The sequence below is a fragment of the Carassius carassius genome, chromosome 2 (genome assembly GCF_963082965.1).
Source record: "Carassius carassius chromosome 2, fCarCar2.1, whole genome shotgun sequence".
Taxonomy (NCBI): Eukaryota; Metazoa; Chordata; class Actinopteri; order Cypriniformes; family Cyprinidae; genus Carassius; species Carassius carassius.
This window is the reverse complement of record NC_081756.1, coordinates 42319765-42335397: the sequence shown is the minus strand read 5'-3', so window position 1 is coordinate 42335397 and position 15633 is coordinate 42319765. Positions and strand designations below refer to the sequence as shown.

Sequence of the window (15633 nt, the reverse complement as noted above, 5' to 3'; positions counted from 1 at the left end):
TTTATCAGTTTCTCCAATATTTCAGCGAGCACCATATTCTTGCCTAACACAGGTCTTGGAGTGAATGTCTTTCTGCACTGGGGGCAGCTGTACACACCCTTTTGCTCATCCTGTTCCCAGCCGCCTGTAATGCAGCTCATACAGAAACTGTGTCCACAGGACAGGCTCACCAGATTCTTTAGTAAATCTAGAAGGATTGGACAGCTGAACTGGTCCTAAGAAATAGCAGCTTCCGCCATATCACTTGTTGTACACACAGATTAAGAAAACAGCTGCTCAGTAACACTTAGGTTTCTGTTTCTCTGAACTCATCCTGTGAGATATATGGTTGTGTAGAAGAGACATGTGGAAAATGGGGCTGTCTTTAAGGCTTTTCCGGTTGATGCGATTATGCAGTTTTTAAGTAGCTGAAGTGGTATTATAGTCAAGTCGACTCAAAATGAGCATTGAAGGATTTTCAGTTCTTGGGAAGATTTGACTAAAGCGGGAAGCAAGGTGTACTCAAACAAAAGCCTATTTTTAAAAATACAAGAAAACCTATTGTTAGAAACCTACATCTGCCACAAACACATTAATTATTTTCTTGCATCTTTTCTCTGAACTTGTATCCCTACATACATGTGAATGGCGCATATGAAATGATTTAAAGACTGTTCAATCTTTAGTAAAGTGAATTATAGCTCAGAGTTGAGAATTGAGTTGAGTAATGCTGCCTCCCTGTGGTCAAATATAAACAGCTCATGGCATGATAGAGAAAGCAGCTCAATTAGAATGCTATATTTTTCTAAAGATATGAAAATAAAATCCTTCAATATATACATTATCAAAATCATAAATATAGTATGAACGCTGTATACACTGTTAAACATTAGCTACATACAACGGGGCTAAAGAGCGCTCTGGATAAAATGCATTTTTTGTGTCTAAAGCCACAAAGCAATACTTATGATTCTTATTCAGCTTGTGTAATGTCTCAGTATTTCATGCCTACATGTTTAAGTAGCAAGTGTTAAGCAGGAAAATGTACAGTCATCTAGTCATTAACAATTTTGCAATTGCAATGTTATTTTATAATAATTACTGAATGCAATAGTATCCCTACATCAATCTTTATTCTAAAATTCTTAAACCACCCTGTGTTTTGAATGTTGCATCTCAGGTGAAGAAAGTGAACAAGAAAACTGAAACCGTGCCATCTGAGAGCTTTTGCCTTCAAAATAAAAACTACAGAGCTTTGAACATTAAAAAGAAGCATTTAAATATAATTATAATAAGAAATGATTAGGAGATATAAAGTGAAAATGTTATTAGTAGTATTTAGCTATAGAGTTATAAAGATCACATTGATTTACATTACAAGCTATTTCATCTTTTTGGCCATACAAAGATCAGCAACTGTGTACCATTTTTCTCCATACTTCATCAGTATGAGCTCCATATTCTCACTACTGTAAGAGCCATATAAGCCTGATGTATCAGATATGACACATAATGCAATTTTTTTTAGTGGTTCAATAAAACCATTCCATTGAAAATAATTTTTTTTTTTTTACTATTGTTTTCTATGTCAGGATTTACAATCTTAAACATCTGCACAGGATGCTTTAAGGAACAACAATAGCACAATGGGAACCTCTGGAAAGTACATGAAAATATAGTGTTCCTGTAGCTCAAGTGGTAGAGCATTGCGCTATCAAGAAACAAGGTTGGGGGTTCGATTCCCCGGGAACACATGATAGGTAAAAATTGATAGCCTGAATGCACTGTAAGTCGCTTTGGATAAAAGCATCTGCTAAATGCATAAAAACAACATTTTATTGTCCATGAATTCTACATCTTCAAAGTAAACATTCAATATGCCATAAACATTTTGCCCAGGTCACTGACTTGAGCCGATCAAGCTGTGAACACATAGTAAGACTGATGACGACCTGATCACACATATTAGATATTTTCATGATGCTGTCATCTAAATCCTATTGGAAGAGCTAGAACATGGCAAGTGGCTTGCATATAAATAAATAAAATAATCTTATCTTAATGTACTGCATTAGATCCTGAGCTATACATATTCAAGATATTTATAACCTATTGAAAGTCATTCAACTGGTTTGATGTAGAGCGATTGATACATTTGCCCTTATTAGGTGACAAGTCTCCACAAGAAGAGTTTTTGTTGGTGGAAACAGAGCCTTCCATAATATTCCAAACAGGGCTTGCAGTCTATATTCTGTGTAGGCCAGTCGGGTCCTTTCTGCTTGGATCCAGTAACACAGAATGACTGTGTGAGAACACTTCCAGTCTTCTGTTCTAAAGTCAGGCTCATTGTTAACACAATCTGAGATGTACTTAATACATAAGAGACTTTGTTTGCATAGTTGCAAGGTGGCCACAGAGAGAGAGAGAGAGAGCGCCGGTGCTGGACCGACTTCTCTGTAAAGTGCAGTGGTGACCGTCAATAGTTACCTGTGTGGGCAGACAGACAGCTCTGGTAAATGATCTGTAAGAGCGGAGTGACTGACGTAAGACAGTGTGGAATTACATTTACCTCTCTCTGAGAGTCAGTGCAGGGTTGTTACTGAGGAAAGAGAGCTGCTGCTCCAGGCTGCAGATACGAAAGGCCAGGTAACACGACGACAGGATGAGCAAGATAATGCTATGGGACACAAGTCAGACTTACATAAACAGCTTGCTTTTCAAATGGAAATAGAAGACCAGAGCACTGTAAATATACGAGACTCAGATGGCACACTAGATGGCAGTGTTGTGAATTTCTTTATGATTTAGGAAATAAAAAAGAACACATATGTCCATGTAGTCTACATACATGCAGACTACAAAGTCTGTGTGGGACTTGTTCTTTAAATACATAGAGAAGCTCTAAATTTTATATTGCCCATGAGATTGAGATTTTCTCAACTGAAGAGCATTTGTTTTATGCTCTCCAATATGTAATATATCTTATTCTGTTGAGATTGTTGTTTTAAAACATTTCTTCTGGTAACATCTCTTTTGCACAGAGCAGAGTATTTTTCTGAGAACAAACCGCAGGCGCATGTGTACGTGGCACTGCACGATCTGGATAGCCAGTTTACATGCATGGCATTTTACTTGACCAATGAGTTTATCCCTGCTGCACAACATAAACTACATAAATCAGGCCACATGACGATGGGGACGGATTACTGGAACAGGTGGACTGGCAAGCAAATGCAAACTTGTGCATCCAAGCAATGAGAAAATCTCCCCTGCCTCTTGATTTGATCTATTTATAAACCTTAGAAAAAAGCTGACTTTTTACTGAAGTATGATTAAATGTGCACAAATGTTTTTGGTTTTGACTTTGAATCGAAGACTTTGGACATAATACTACCCTGCTTCAAATGAAAGGTGATATAAGTGTTTTTTTGGGCATGAAAATAACATAAGCCACTGAATTAGGTGTCTTGAAATGACACACCAGTCTCTATGACAGCATATATGTGAAAGTAAGAAAGCAAGCATGGACACATAGCAAGGATGTCCAGCCAAACTCACAGCAAGATGAAGAATTTCAGTAGCTGGAACTCCATCTGACCCAGTTCTGGTATCGTTTCTGTCAGGAGGATCTTCTTGGTTTCCAGACTTTGATCTGACTTGGACAGAACAGTATCACAGGATGAGGAAATGCATGACACAATGATTTAAGTCCCCTTAAAGATTTTATAAATACATACAGTTCTTATATTAACTGGGAGACTGCGTGGAATATTTGTTGAAATAAAATATCTATATTATATATGATAATATATATGATGGCATTTAACATTATACAAACAAGCATCTGTAAGTCTTAGCAGAGGCTGGTTTGTAATGTTTTATCTCTACTTTCTAAAATCTCTTCTGGGCTTAATCCCGTATTGCATAAAGGACCGAGCTAACAGGACTGGTCCTGCTTCATATCCACACACTGAGAGAACCAAGCACTCACAACATGAGCAGACGTGTGACGTGGTCAGCTTGCTCCCGGACAGAATGAAATCATTTAATAGACATTTGTTTCATTCCATCCGGGAAACATTTGATAAAATGAGGACATTAACTGCCAATCTGGTCTGAGAAATTAATCTGCTCTTGGCTAATGCGTTTGCAGAACTTCACCTGGATTTACCATCAGCAGCACAGCACAAAAAAGACCTGATAATCTGCAAGGCTGGGGGATTTTTTTCGTCATCGGTTGGCAGGATGTTATATTCTTGTCCCATGATCTCATTGCAGTACCTGTTTATTTTTTAAGTGCTATCCAGTTATTTATCATGAAAATAAATTCAGATTTTGCATTCATAAATGCAAAACTTTAAAATCTTATCTCATAAATATCATAATAAGTAAAAATTGACATAAAGGTTGATATTGCTTGTCTCATTTCTAACCACATTATTGCATGTATATATATATATATATATATATATATATATATATATATATATATATATATATAGTATTACCAAACATGTCAGACTATTTTTTTAATAATAATATATAATAATATATTTAATAATTCTTTATAATTACTAGAGATTTTATTTTAAACCACTTTATAAAGATTTCTGAGGCCAAATTCATCTTTCAAATGACGAGATTTAAAGCCATATACACGAGCAACAGACAGAATGTCATCATGCAGTTTGCGAACCAGTCTGATTTAACAAACATTCACAGCAAGTAATATCTGGCTGATGAAATATTTAGAACAGACCAAAACTAAAAAGATTTATTTCACTGCTTAGCTTTAAATAAATAAAGATAACACTAATGTTCTCCACAGTTTTATATTTTCCATGACTGTGGGAACCCTGTATGGTGTAAACGCAAAAAAAATAAAGGAATTCTGTTTACGTGTAACATGCAAACCTTTGCAATAGTGAAAATGTCATAACTTTTAACCCATCATTACCTCTTTCAAAAAAGGTGTGTGTGGCAGTACCATTCTAGGATATATTGTGATTATCATATTCATATATATATGCTATTTAAATGTTACTTCAAGGAAATTAACAAAAAATTAATTAAATAAAAGATGTTTCGAAAACAATAAAACTATTGCATCATTTACAAAACATATCTAGATATAGTCAGTCACTCACCCTCCAGAGGCTTGTCTGTTTGGAAGGGGGCATCTACAGCATTCATGCTGCCAGTGGAGTTTCCCAGTAAGTCAGGAAGAGAAGAAGCCACAGACACAACTGACGGCTTCCTCCTCCACTTCAGCACTGGAGGAAACTCATCTGGTACAGGGAAAACTTCAGGGACAGGGAACTCATCCTACACCATGTTAAAGCACATTCTTTAGTGCTCTTTGAACTGTAGTTTGCAGGTTGTTAACCACTTGAGCTGTTATTTTGATTTTTTGAGAATTAGGCATATGCAATATTGGACCCACCGGTGGGTCCCCAGAGTTGATGTGGTTAAGAAGCATTTTGCACTGAATACCATTTGCAAAAATTGCATAAGCCATCATATTACAACTGTTGTACTTAGTATGCCATTAATATCCCATAATGAAACTCTAACAGGTAAAAAGTTACATGAGTTTGGGTTCTCTAGAACCAGAGCTCTAGGCTCTCAAACTTACCAGAGATAAAGAGTTGGGTTCCTCCATGTACTGCTTGAGGCTTAGGATCTTCTTCCCATTGACCTGTAAGACAGACAGCAGCATGAGAACCGCGCACTTGCCATTAGGCTAACACTGTTTATATGTTCTCGACATAATAGCCCAGAGGTACTGTCTAAACTCTCACCTGTAGATGTGTGCAGATGCGTCTCAACACATCATAGACGCTATCTCTGGACAGCAGAGACACAAACACATACTGTAGATGGAAAGCACACAAACATATCAAAATTTGATTGGAGAAATGTAAACAGATACCAAATGCATGGTGGATGTGGCATGTCCATTTACATTCCTGCTGGAAAATCCAGCTATAGATGGTAGCTGCGTTTTTAAAAATGGTTGGTTTCAAACTAGTCTGAGCTGGTCTTTAGGTGCTCAAAGCCAGTTTAAGTGGTTAGGAGATCTTGGACCTTTAAAAACATGCACCAAAACAGCTTCTTTATGACCTTAATTTGGAAAAACCTGGTTATTTCAGCACAACTCTTGGTTGGTCAACCACCTAAAGCAGCTTGGACCACTCAAAAATAAAGCTTCCAAAAAGGGGATTTTCACCGTGAAGCTACAGAAGTACCATATTGGATTCCCCAAAGAAGCTTTCAGTGAACAGTTCTTAAAAAAACAAACATTTCTTAGTGTGAAGAACATTTTAATAATCTAAAGAACCTTTTTTTCTAATCTACAAACACAGTTACCACCATAAATGTAGCCCATATAATCTCACTACCAGGAAAAGGATCACATTAGGGAACACTATGAATGCATGAAAGCTGATCTCATGTGGGGCAGAGGCTTTATGGATTAGTACAAAACAAATGCAACCTGCAAATTCTCAAAAGGTACCCAACTTTTGCATGCATGTTCACATGAAAAAAATATTTGAAAAGCATGTTTGCAAAGGGCAGTGGTAGCAGTGGAAATGTTGCTTACATTGGAAAATTAGCAGTTGGCTTCATGCAAATGAATTCATTATTTGGAAGATGCCATGTATGAATAAACTATATAGTTTGTTTAAAAGAGATGCGAGTGTATTCACAAATTGCCACCATTCAAACTTTAGGATTTAGTTAATTTACAATTGTGTATCCAATTTGAATGTATAGTAGTGGTTGCAATAATAACTGCCTATCTAGGATTTTACCAGGTGCACTTCAAAGCAGCAATATTCGTTTCTCACAATGACCATTTTTGTACTGCTTTTACTGTATAGGAAGAAAATTAGTGCCTTTAAGAAATATAGAATTACTGACTATTCACAGGCATTAATCATCAAAGCAATGTCCAATAAGCTGCTCTTTCAACTGCTCATATTCAACAAGTTCTTCAGTAATATGAGCTAACTAAGGACTTAACAGAAACGATGCTGAGTTCACTGACATGCCCAATGGAAAGCAAGATTACTCATGAGAAGTCAAAGAATGTCCTCTAGAGATTAATGAGGTTAAATGGAAAACAAATCAAGTCTGAAATCATAAGACCTCAAAATGAATTGAAACATTTCTCATCAAATAATTTCAATAGCAAATTATCTGAGCTATGCAAGCCATATTTATAGTTGTATACTATTGTTATAGTACATGTTTTATTCGTGTCTATTTTCATTTATTGGAATTTTAGAAGAAACATTGAAGAAAGATAAACACTGTTCTCTGGAAATTATACTTTATTTATTTTACTTCTTCTAGAGTTTCAGAAAAGATATCAAATAAGACAGATTTGCCAAGATACCAGAGTCTGAAATCAACTTCTCAGTAGAGATTTCAGGAATTAAAATGTTTCTGAGTGATGCAATCCACGTTCATTTCAGTCTATTTCTATTCATCACCAAGAAATTTTAGAAGAAACATCTGAAACACAAAATCTGATTTCCATTAAGTTTCCTGAGCTGTGAAAGCACTATCTCCAAATAATAACTCATAAATACCATATCATCTGATCACAAATCAATTATTTGCACTGGCCAATTGCCAGACTATTGAAAGCGCTACCTTTCTAAGCCAGTTTTACATTGCTGACAAGAATCAACTAAACAAAAAGGTATAAATGCTGACAGGTGTGAGATATGCTGACTTAAGACAAAAATTCATATAGTGACCTAAAGTCTCAGTGTTGCATCCATTTGCATTTTCATTGTTTTGCAGCAGCGCCACAGCACATGCTGATTAAGCTTTGTATTTCAATCTGCCGGTCGATGACCTGGAATCCAGTGGAAACGCACCTTCTGACTGCTGTCTGTGGTGATAGCCAAGCCATTAGGAACCAGACCTGCTGTCTTATGTTTCTTCACCAACCGCACGGATGCAACAGGAATGGCCACCTGAGAGGAAGGAGAAAGTGACAGAAAAACAGGAAAAAGTTCCTTGTTTCAAAGAGTGTCTTCAATAACGAATTCTTGCACATAACATTTTTCCACTCAAGGATGGAAACCAGACCAGCTAAATCTAATGACTAAATAAAATGGTGCACAAAGGAACGAAATAACATTACGTTTAATTCAGTATATATATATATATATATATATATATATATATTGTGACACGTGTCCCGAGCTCTCATCAGCGTCGCCCTGGAAACCGAGCAGTCACACCTGCTACTGCTCGTCACAGGCTGAGCGGCCACACCTGCGGATCATCAAGAGCTGCCTATTTAAGCACAGCAAACGAACACAGAGGTGAGAGATGTCTCCACGAGAGTCGGCTAATCCTAACGATCTGTCTTGCTTTCAGAGAGAAGTGTGTGACCGCCAACCCCACCGCACACGGGAGAGCACCACGGACCCACACCGCAACAGCACACAGACTAAAGAGGAAGCCGAGCACCCTGCACCGGACCACCTCACCGCCTTCTGCCACCCTATTTATTAATAAAAATCCACCCTTTGGGGAACTCACCTGTACTTACTCATCGTGTCCTTCTTCACCCCGCCACACTGGTGGAGAATTCGGGCAGGACAGTGAAGAAGACACCGACGACCCCTTCCCACGCGGTGTCTCCCTAGCTGGACTGGTTTGATTGTTTTTTTTGGTTTTTCTTTGGCCACACGCCCTGTTGGCTCACGTGTCTTCACTGGTTTCCCCAGGTGGCGCTCCTCCCCCGGCGATGGAAGAACTCTTGAAGCACCTCACCGAGGTGAGCATCCGCCAGCAACAAATTATGGAGCACATGGCCTCCCGGCAAGGGGAAACCGAACGGGAGCTCGCCGCGCTCCGTATGGCTGCCGGCGCATGTACTCCGCTGCCTGACCCTCGTGTCCAGGCCACGCAGCTGCTGCCGAGGATGACATCCCACAATGACGTTACCACATACCTCCAGATGTTTGAGACCGTGGCCACCCGGGAGGCGTGGCCCAAGGTGGAGTGGGCCCGGATCATCGCCCCGCTGCTGACGGGAGAGGCCCAACGGGCTTATTTCACGCTTCCCCCAGAGCTCAACGAGTCTTACGAGGAGTTGAAGAAGGAAATCCTGGGCGGATGGGGCTCTCACCGATCAGCGCCGCTCAGCTCTTCAACGAGTGGGCCTTCGATCCACGACAGCCAGCCCGAGGGTTGAGGGTTCTCCAAAGAGCAGCACGCGGACGACCGATTGAAACACTGCTGGGGCCAAGTAAGAGTTGTGGACGGAAGAGAAGTCCAACCGGCGTCCCACCCCACTCCTCACTTTATAGTGCAAAATGGCCTGCTGTACTGTGTCGCACAGCGGAGGGGGGAGGAAAAGACACTGCTGGTTGTCCCATGCAGCAAGACTGGAACGGGGATGGAGATAGCCCACGCACACCCCATGGCAGGACACCTAGGAGTACAGAACACCGTCCAGCGCCTCCGTGACCGGTTCCACTGGCCGGGCCTAGAGGCCGAAGTCCGGCGGTTCTGTCAAGCCTGCCCAACCTGCCAGCGGACTTCACCACAGACCCCTCCCCCCAGCCCGCTGATACCGCTGCCCATCATTGAGGTGCCCTTCGAGCGGATCGGGATGGACTTAGTGGGGCCGCTGCCGAAGCCCGCCCGGGGGCATGAGCACATCCTGGTCATCGTGGATTATGCCACCCGCTACCCTGAGGCCATCCCCCTCCGAAGCCATCGCCCAGGAACTCTTCCTGCTGTTTAGTCGGGTCGGCATCCCAGCCCAGATACTGACTGACCAGGGCACTCCGTTCATGTCCCGGATGATGGGGGACCTCTGCAAGCTCCTGAAGGTCCAGCAGCTCCGTACCACGGTGTACCACCCCCAGACCGACGGGCTCGTCGAGCGGTTCAACCAGACCCTGAAACAGATGCTGCGCCAAGTGACGGCCGAGGATAAAAGGGACTGGGACAAGATGCTGCCATACGTCCTCTTCGGTGTTCGGGAGGTCCCTCAGGCCTCCACCGGCTTCACACTGTTTGAGTTGCTCTTCGGCCGCCAGCCCCGTGGTCTGCTCGACATTGCCCGAGAGGCCTGGGAACAACAACCGGCCGTACACCGTACCACCGTGGAGCACGTGCGTGAGATGCGGGAGCGGATCAACCAAGTGATGCCCATCGTCCAGGAGCACCTCGTCAAGGCGCAACAGGCCCAGCAGCGACACTATAATCGGGAGGCCCAACCACGGGAGTTCCAGCGAGGAGACCATGTCCTGGTTCTGGTCCCTACGGCCGCCTGCAAGTTCTTGGCCACCTGGCAGGGGCCGTATACCGTCACCGAAAAGGTCGGCCCCGTTACATACAGAGTGCGGCAGCCCGGGAGACGGAGGAGGGACCAGCTTTATCACATTAACCTCCTGAAGCGCTGGGTCGGAACTGGGCCTTAGCTCTCGGCCTACACCAAAGCAGCTCCCGTGGTTGTGGATATGGACCCTCAACTCTCCGCCGCCCAGAAGACCGAGCTGGAGCACCTGGTCAGTCAGTTTCCGGATGTGTTCTCCCCCCAGCCTGGGCGGACCCACCTCTTGGAGCACGACGTCCGCACATCACCCGGAACCATCATCCGGCAGCGGCCCTACCGTGTCCCGGAGGCTCGGAGACACGCCATCGAGGAGGAAGTACAGAAGATGCTGAGGTGAGGGGGAATTGAACCATCTCACAGTCCATGGTCCAGCCCCATCGTCATGGTTCCGAAGCCCGACGGCACCCTCCGCTTCTGTAATGACTTCCGCCGCCTCAATGAAGTCTCCGAGTTCGACTGCTACCCCATGCCCCGCGTCGATGAGTTGTTGGATCGTCTGGGAAGGGCCCAGTTCATCTCAACCCTCGACCTCACGAAGGGATATTGGCAAGTCCCCCTCTCGAAACAGGCCAAGCCGAAGACGGCCTTCTCGACCCCAAACGGACACTGGCAATACTGGGTCCTTCCCTTCAGCCTCCACGGAGCACCGGCCACCTTCCAGAGGCTGATGGACGTCCTCCTCCGGCCGCATCAGGCCTACGTGGCGGCCTACATCGACGACGTGGCAATACACTCTGAGACTTGGGAGGACCACCTGGAGCGGCTGCGGAGGGTGCTACTGGAACTGCGCCAGGCTGGCCTGACTGCCAACCCCCGGAAGTGTCACCTGGCCCTCTCGGAGACAAAGTATCTGGGGTACCAGGTGGGTCGCGGCCTGATCAGGCCTCAGGAGAAGAAGGTGGCAGCAATCCTCTCCGCGCCGCAGCCCACCTCCAAGACACAGGTATGGGCCTTTTTGGGGTTGGCAGGATATTACCGCTGCTTTATCCCTAACTTCTCCTCCTTAGCCTCTCCCCTGACAGATCTGACCATGAAGGGGCAACCGGAGAAGGTACCGTGGACCCCCGAGACGGAGGCGGCGTTCCACCGGATAAAGGCAGCCCTCACATCGGAGCCGGTACTCCGAGCGCCCGACTTTAACTGTCCCTTCCTGGTGCAGACGGACGCATCCGACACCGGGTTGGGAGCCGTCTTCTCCCAGGTCCACGACGGCGAGGAACACCCGGTGATTTACATAAGCCGAAAGCTGACCCCTACGGAACAACGGTACGCTACGGTGGAGAGGGAGGCGCCGGCCGTCAAGTGGGGGAGTGTGACACGTGTCCTGAGCTCTCATCAGCGTCGCCCTGGAAACCGAGCAGTCACACCTGCTACTGCTCGTCACGGGCTGAGCGGCCACACCTGCGGATCATCAAGAGCTGCCTATTTAAGCATAGCAAACGAACACAGAGGTGAGAGATGTCTCCACGAGAGTCGGCTAATCCTAAAGATCTGTCTTGCTTTCAGAGAGAAGTGTGTGACTGCCAGCCACACCTCACACGGTAGAGCACCACGGACCCACACCGCCACAGCACACAGACTAAAGAGGAAGCCGAGCACCCCACACCGGACCACCTCACCGCCTTCTGCCACCCTATTTATTAATGAAAATCCACCCTTTGGGGAACTCTCCTGTACTTACTCGTCGTGTCCTTCTTCACCCCGCCACTATATATATATATATATATATATATATATATATATATATATATATATATATATATATATATATATATAAAAACACAACATGGCGTGCAGCCAATAGTACACATTCTATGTGATAATTTCTTGTGATTTTGTTAATTCGTACTATACGGTTATTCCTTTCAAGTTTGTTACGATGCTAAAATTGCACAGCCTTATTAACCAGAAACAAGAACAACTCTGTTTTGTGTTGTTTTCTGGGTCGTTTAGACATTTTTGCACTGATCTCCAACCCTGTGACATTCAACTCCACAATATTTTGAGTGTAACCGGCACAAAACTTCAGATTGAAAAAGAAATGTAATAACTAGTTTTTTTTATTATATTTGTATTTTTTTAGCACAGTATCTATATAATATTTGTATTAACAATATGAAACTTTCCATGGGTTTTGAAATCATTATTGCAATTATATATTGTATAATTATAATTACTATATTGTAACTATACAGTAAACTGACTTATTAGAAAGTACACTTAAATTGATACTTTCACAATATACTCAGCTATTTATATACCGTACAGGCCTTAGTACTTTGGATAAAACAATTTGATTTGATGATCAGTTTTCTAATTAATTTTTTTTAAATTGCACTATTTTCTAACACAAATGACACCATTTTCCTGGGAATGAACTCTAAAGTCATGTCTATGCCAGCTATAATCATCAGCAAAGACATGATGCTCACCTTGATGTCTTTACCAAAGAGGTTGGCGTAGAAACACAGCCAGTTTCGAGAGATGTACAGTCGGCCTTGCAGCAGGATGTCTCGCAGCAGGGCACAGGAGTAAACTAAAGGACGAGTCATAAGTGCACTTATACAAGAGACTGAAGAGCATCAAATTCTGACTCGTTTCACTTGAACTAGCCAAAAGCATGTTGATATCAATGTCGGACAGATTGCAACAGCATAATATTACCAACATCAAGATGAACATGAAATTCATTTGGGTCTAAATGACTGAAAATAGGGATCCCAATAATTTAATCCTTGAAATAAAAGTTTTAGGATTTTGACATTTGAATCACAGAAGTTATGACATAAACCTGAAAAATATTTAAGATTTTGCATTATTTTAGGTCACCAATCAAAAACGCAAATTAGGGACATTGACCATGTGAACAATTGATATATATATCAGTATGATATATATATATATATATATATATATATATATATATATATATATATATATATATATATATAGATGTGTATATATATATATATATATATATATATATATATAGATGTGTATATATATATATATATATATAGATGTGTATATATATATATATATATATATATATATATATATATATATATATATAGATGTGTATATATATATATATATATATATATAGATGTGTATATATATATATATATATATATATATAGATGTGTATATATATATATATATACACATCTATATATATATATATATATATATATATATATATATATATAGATGTGTGTATATATATATATATATATATATTCTTTTGTGTACAATAAGAAGCATTTTCACAAGCAGGTGAAAATAAAATAGGTATTACATATATTTATACATACACACATACATGCATACTTACATACATATATATATATATATATATATGTATAAGCACATTAAAAAGCATTTTCATTAATAGTTCACCCAATGGTAAATATATTATGAGCTGGTGTTTTCAGACCTTTGCCCCTGTATATGATGGACATTTTTAATTAACAAAGCATGTGTGCCAGTTAGATTTTAAATAAATCAAAATACTTTAAATCAACTGCAAGATGTAGTAGCACTATTACAGTAAACAAATAATTTAATGATTTTACAAGGTGCAAGTTTCTTCAAGTTTCAAAAGGATTGCAGTGGAAGTAGAATGACTACAAACTTACCTTTCATCAGGAGCTCTTCTTTGGGAACGCTCTGGAAAAGCTTGTGGTACTGCGCATTGTACTTGCTGACGGTCTGTGAGGAAGCAGAGGAAAGAGAAATCAGCTGCTTCGCACAGCTCTTCTGCAGCCTGGCTCTTTCTCCTAAGGGATGTGAGCTCTGCACCAAGCTGAGCATGCTGACACGACACAAACACTCCACACCAACCGAGAGGCAACCTCGCAGACACCCCGTTCCTCTCCACTGTCCCGGGACACAATAGCCAACTTAGCTTCGTCCTCTTACTGTGAGCTAACAAAGCGTTTCTTCTTACTTCAGAAGCATCACTCTCTCTCTCTCTCTCTCTCTCTCTCTCTCTCTCGCTCTCTTTTCTCGCTCTCTCTTTTTCTTCACTGCCCCGTCACAGGCACAGAGCAGAAACACCCACTGCACATTGATGGAAAAACTTGTGGGCTTGTTTCTAGCAGATTTATCTTCACTGGCACTCTCTCACTCTTGCTTCCTGCAGCTCAGAGCGTTTCAGAGCACACTGATGCACAACAGATCATTAGGATGATGGATGTTCATTATGTAGATGAGCTGATCCAGTCAACTGTTTAACCCTGCTTGTCTGTTTGTAAGCCATGATAAAAAGCAATATATCTTAATTCTATAACCAAGGCTATAGGCCTGGAGGTGCAGAGCTAATCTTTGACTTAAACTTCCTGAGTAGCAAAGCTGTGGTCACAGAATCTATTCTGAAATCAACCAGATTACTCAAAGACAGGAACCAGAATCATTTGTACAGAGACCCAAAACATATTTACACTTAAAAGGGTCATCAGATGCTACATGTACTTTTACAAGTTGTTTGAATTGAAACGTGTGTCGGCAGTGTGTGTACACAATCAACATATAGTGATAAAAATCCACGAAGTGGTTTTTAAAAAATCTCGTTAAATCATTTCCCCTTTCTCAAATCAAACCGATCTGAGGTCTGTGTGATGTCATGTTCCAAATGTTACTGGAACATGTTCCTACACTGAAAAAACAAACAATTTTTACTCAGCAATTTCTATCAATTTTACACAAATAATTACACAGAACCAACAAGTCACACACTGAATTAAACCTGAAAATTTAAAACAAAAAGACTGGAATATTACTATCTTTTAAAACATACTCCAATATATATATGTATATATATATATATATATATATATATATATATATATATATATATATATATATATATATATATATTAAGTGCTTAATGTGTTGAATGTTACTCTGCTATGACACATGAGTACTAAAAACCACAAGAACACCAAATGTTGGGTCATTCTGTAGATGTGGTGCCCTTTCCACCTCATGACAGCTAAAGACAACAGCTGTCATTCATAATACAACATAGATGACATATCACATGTTTAAACTGAGAAAATGTATAATTTTAAGGGGAAAATAAGTTGATTTTAAGTTTCATGGCATCAACACATCTCAAAAAAATTGGCACAAGGCCATGTTTACCACTGTGTGGCATCCCCTCTTCTTTTTATAACAGTCTGCAAACGTCTGGGGATTGAGGAGACAAGTTGCTCAAGTTTAGGAATAGGAATGTTGTCCCATTCTTGTCTAATACAGGCTTCTAGTTGCTCAACTGT

At 41.2% G+C, this 15633-nt stretch overlaps 1 protein-coding gene across 4 annotated transcripts in view; it reads right to left on the bottom strand.

Annotated features, from left to right (window-relative positions):
* Positions 1 to 1806: 1806 nt before the first annotated feature.
* The window catches only part of LOC132110075 (GRAM domain-containing protein 2A-like), a 24749-nt gene continuing 10922 nt past the window's right edge, over positions 1807 to 15633 (bottom strand). For 2 of the 4 annotated variants that reach the window (XM_059516665.1, XM_059516679.1), the window contains exons 4-12: positions 13993 to 14065; positions 12787 to 12890; positions 7872 to 7970; positions 5781 to 5852; positions 5615 to 5677; positions 5127 to 5304; positions 3538 to 3631; positions 2549 to 2656; positions 1807 to 2466 (exon numbers count right to left, since the gene is read on the bottom strand). In XM_059516665.1, the coding sequence (XP_059372648.1) occupies positions 2463 to 2466; positions 2549 to 2656; positions 3538 to 3631; positions 5127 to 5304; positions 5615 to 5677; positions 5781 to 5852; positions 7872 to 7970; positions 12787 to 12890; positions 13993 to 14065 (795 nt within the window). In that variant the 3' untranslated portion in view covers positions 1807 to 2462. Of the gene's footprint in view, positions 2467 to 2544; positions 2657 to 3537; positions 3632 to 5126; positions 5305 to 5614; positions 5678 to 5780; positions 5853 to 7871; positions 7971 to 12786; positions 12891 to 13992; positions 14343 to 14383; positions 15127 to 15633 lie in introns of those variants that run through there. The other 2 variants (XM_059516687.1, XM_059516672.1) reach the window with 2 other exon arrangements.